The sequence below is a fragment of the Apteryx mantelli genome, chromosome 5, assembly GCF_036417845.1.
Source record: "Apteryx mantelli isolate bAptMan1 chromosome 5, bAptMan1.hap1, whole genome shotgun sequence".
In the NCBI taxonomy this organism is placed as follows: domain Eukaryota; kingdom Metazoa; phylum Chordata; class Aves; order Apterygiformes; family Apterygidae; genus Apteryx; species Apteryx mantelli.
The window spans coordinates 40373935-40376625 of NC_089982.1; the positions used below are offsets into that span (position 1 = coordinate 40373935).

The 2691-nt window shown below is 54.9% G+C and overlaps 1 protein-coding gene across 1 annotated transcript; it reads right to left on the reverse strand.

Annotated features, from left to right (window-relative positions):
* Positions 1–225: 225 nt before the first annotated feature.
* LOC136992191 (uncharacterized) lies at positions 226–2370 on the reverse strand. Its single transcript, XM_067297125.1, has 2 exons — positions 1449–2370; positions 226–1317 (listed from the first exon to the last, which is right to left on the reverse strand). The coding sequence occupies exons 1-2, from the start codon at positions 2317–2319 to the stop codon at positions 1223–1225; spliced, it is 966 nt and encodes a 321-aa protein (XP_067153226.1). The 5' UTR covers positions 2320–2370; the 3' UTR covers positions 226–1222.
* Between the last annotated feature and the right edge of the window lie 321 nt (positions 2371–2691).

Below are 2691 nucleotides of genomic sequence, written 5' to 3' on the forward strand. Positions count from 1 at the left end.
ACATGAAATACATATCAATAATTATCTAGACAGGAAACTGGTGTCAACATTTGCTTAGGATACCACTCCTAATACAGTTTCCTGTTACCGTTCTCGTTCTTACCGAGGAGGCACGGGGCCTCCCCCCAGACCCCGGACCATCACCACACAGACACCAATATGAGGAGTGGCAAAATGGCGTTTAATGAAGCGTGTCCTACTCTATTATAAAGCTGTAAAGCCCCACCTTCTTTTCCGGCAGCAGTGCTCCGCCCGTTATGACCTTCCCATGTTCCGCCCCGCAGTGCCTCCCTGCTCATCCTTTTTCCTCCACATCTCCCCCCCTCCCATCAACAGTGTTTCGGTAGATCGAGCGGGACGCAACAAAACACGCGGAAGTGCGGTGTGTCTCGACGGGACCGCCATCGGGTGGTTCCTTGCATTAGTAGCTTCGTGAGCGGAGCTGTGTGCTGCCTCCACTTCTTCCGCTTCTTAACACAGGCGGTGTCCTTGTCTTCGTCGGTTCAGTAGCCATAGGCGGGATTGCTCAGTTCCAACAGACTATAGCCCCCCCCCAAAGCCCAGCCATTCCTCCAGAATTTCTCCTTCTTGTTTTCGAGCAATCCAGACTTGGCCCGCTACTTTCAGCAAGGCTTTCTTAACGCAGCTCAGTACTACACACAAGCATAAGCCTATAATTATGAGGATTAGCAAAATGCGCAAGCCTTCAGCGAGCAGTCCTGTTAGCCACTGTGGTAGATTGCCAAACAGGTTAGTTAGCCATTCGTCTAATGGCGTTTATTGTGGGCTGCGTGCAAGCTTACATACAGGTGCACTTCGTTTCCACCCCTAGGCTGCGCGTCACACCGCGTGATCTTCCGCTACGCCTAGTCTACCGCTTCTCATGCAAATATCTTGTCTATGCAGTTTCCCAAGATCCACCACATCTCCCCCCCTTTCTAGAACCTCTTTTTCCTGTACTATTAATTGATATACTCTATGCTCATGTCTATCAAGCAGTTAAGCCGTACATGCCGTAAGCAATAATTCAGAATTAGCAAGCCGCAGCATATCGCTATTACTACTGTGAGTGCTATCAAGCCTAGTGTTATAAGCCATTTCTAATCAAACCATGACAAGATCCATACCCCTGTGTTGACTTGTTCCCTGTCAGGAAAGTCTCTGTCGGCCCCGCCTCGGGGTTGAACGGGATGCAGTAGTGAGCTGCTCTGTGCGCCTGTGCTCATCTCCTCCAGTATGACTCTGCGGTCCCCGGAATCATGAAGCTGGCGATAAACATCAATGCAGCCATGCAGCAGCATCCCGTCTGGCGTCGCCCTGTTCAGGATGGAATCTCACCAAGAATGATTAGTTACACCCCAGACCCTCCCGTACGTGCATTTAGGTCAGGTTTTATGCATTTCATTGGAACCCATCTTATCTGCTCCTCCCGTTTTACCGCAGCATACCCTCTTCCCTGTGATATCCACAAGAGAAGCAACGCTGTGGTCCCTTTCTCATCTGGTCCACCGCCGTGACAAGAGCCTGCGCTGCTGCTGTTCCCTGATTCTGTTTTTGCAGTACCGTGCGGATGACAACCGAAAGTGGTGTTCCTTTAGGGATCGTTTTCAGGATGTCCTGCGTCATGGCGTCACTCTGCTGCCAGAGGCACTCCATCATGACCGGACCCTGGGCCTCAGGGGGCAAGTCTGACTCTGCAATGGCCCGCTGGAGCCTGTCACAGAATTCAGTGAAGCTCTCTGCGTGTGTCTGTTTTATCTTTGTCCAGGGTGGCTCTACCTTTACTAGCTTCCCGAGTTCTTCATACACGGCCTTTGGGTCGATGGGCGTCCATTCTATGAGCCCTCCGGGCGCCAGGCGTACTGGCAGCGCCGACGGCGTTTCAGGGGGTGCCGTGAGTTTAAGACCCCGTAATGTCACCGCCCCCGCTGATAGTTGCCAATCTGGCAGGTATAACTCGGCTCGGGGCTTTTCGCCACTGGAACCGTCCTGGGATCGTGTGTCGGCCAGTCGCTGCAGCATCCACTGTTGTTTTTGTACTTCTCTCTCCAGCCTCCGCATGAGCCGCAGCGCCTGCTCTAGTCCTATCTCCACATCCTCCTCCACCTCCTCCGCTCTCACGCCTCCCTCGCGCTCCCCCCCCCGATAGACTTCTTGAAGCCGCCTTGTAAGGCTGTCCATCTCATCCTCGCTCACCCGTTCCCTCCCACTGGCTCGTCTCGTACTATCGAAGGTGACTCTCCTCCGCCCTCTTTCTCTGTCCCCGGCGCCATCTTTGGCCGCCGACTCGCCCTGATTCCAGCTCTTATCAGGTACCATGAGTGCCCCGGGGAGCCACTCATTCGGTGTTCGTATTCTCCCTCGCTCATTCTCTCGCTCATTCTCCCCCCTTTCTCCTTCCCCCTCGGGCTCACTGGGCGCGACGGGGCAAGGTTGTCCTGCTCTGTCGGCCTGTCGCAACTCGTCCCAGGGGTAGTGTGGTGGAGGGGCACGCGAATCCTCTTCTCCCAGCCCGGCTGGCATCACTAGACCTCCGTCCCGTTGTTCCTCCCCTTGCTCTTCGACCCGCTCCTCTCCCTCCTCTAGTGCCGTTTCCTCCGCCCCCTCCGCCACTCCCTCCGTCTCCGTCGACCCCGCGAGTACCCCACTGCCTCTAAGTGCCTCTCTAGCCGCCTTCCACGTCTCCCGTTC

Coding starts and splice junctions, on each gene's coding strand:
- LOC136992191 (XM_067297125.1), bottom strand. CDS start 2,319: ATGGTACCTGATAAGAGCTGGAATCAGGGCGAGTCGGCGGCCAAAGAT. Junction 1,318..1,448: donor TGGATATCACAGGGAAGAGG/GTATGCTGCGGT, acceptor CATCCTGAACAG/GGCGACGCCAGACGGGATGC.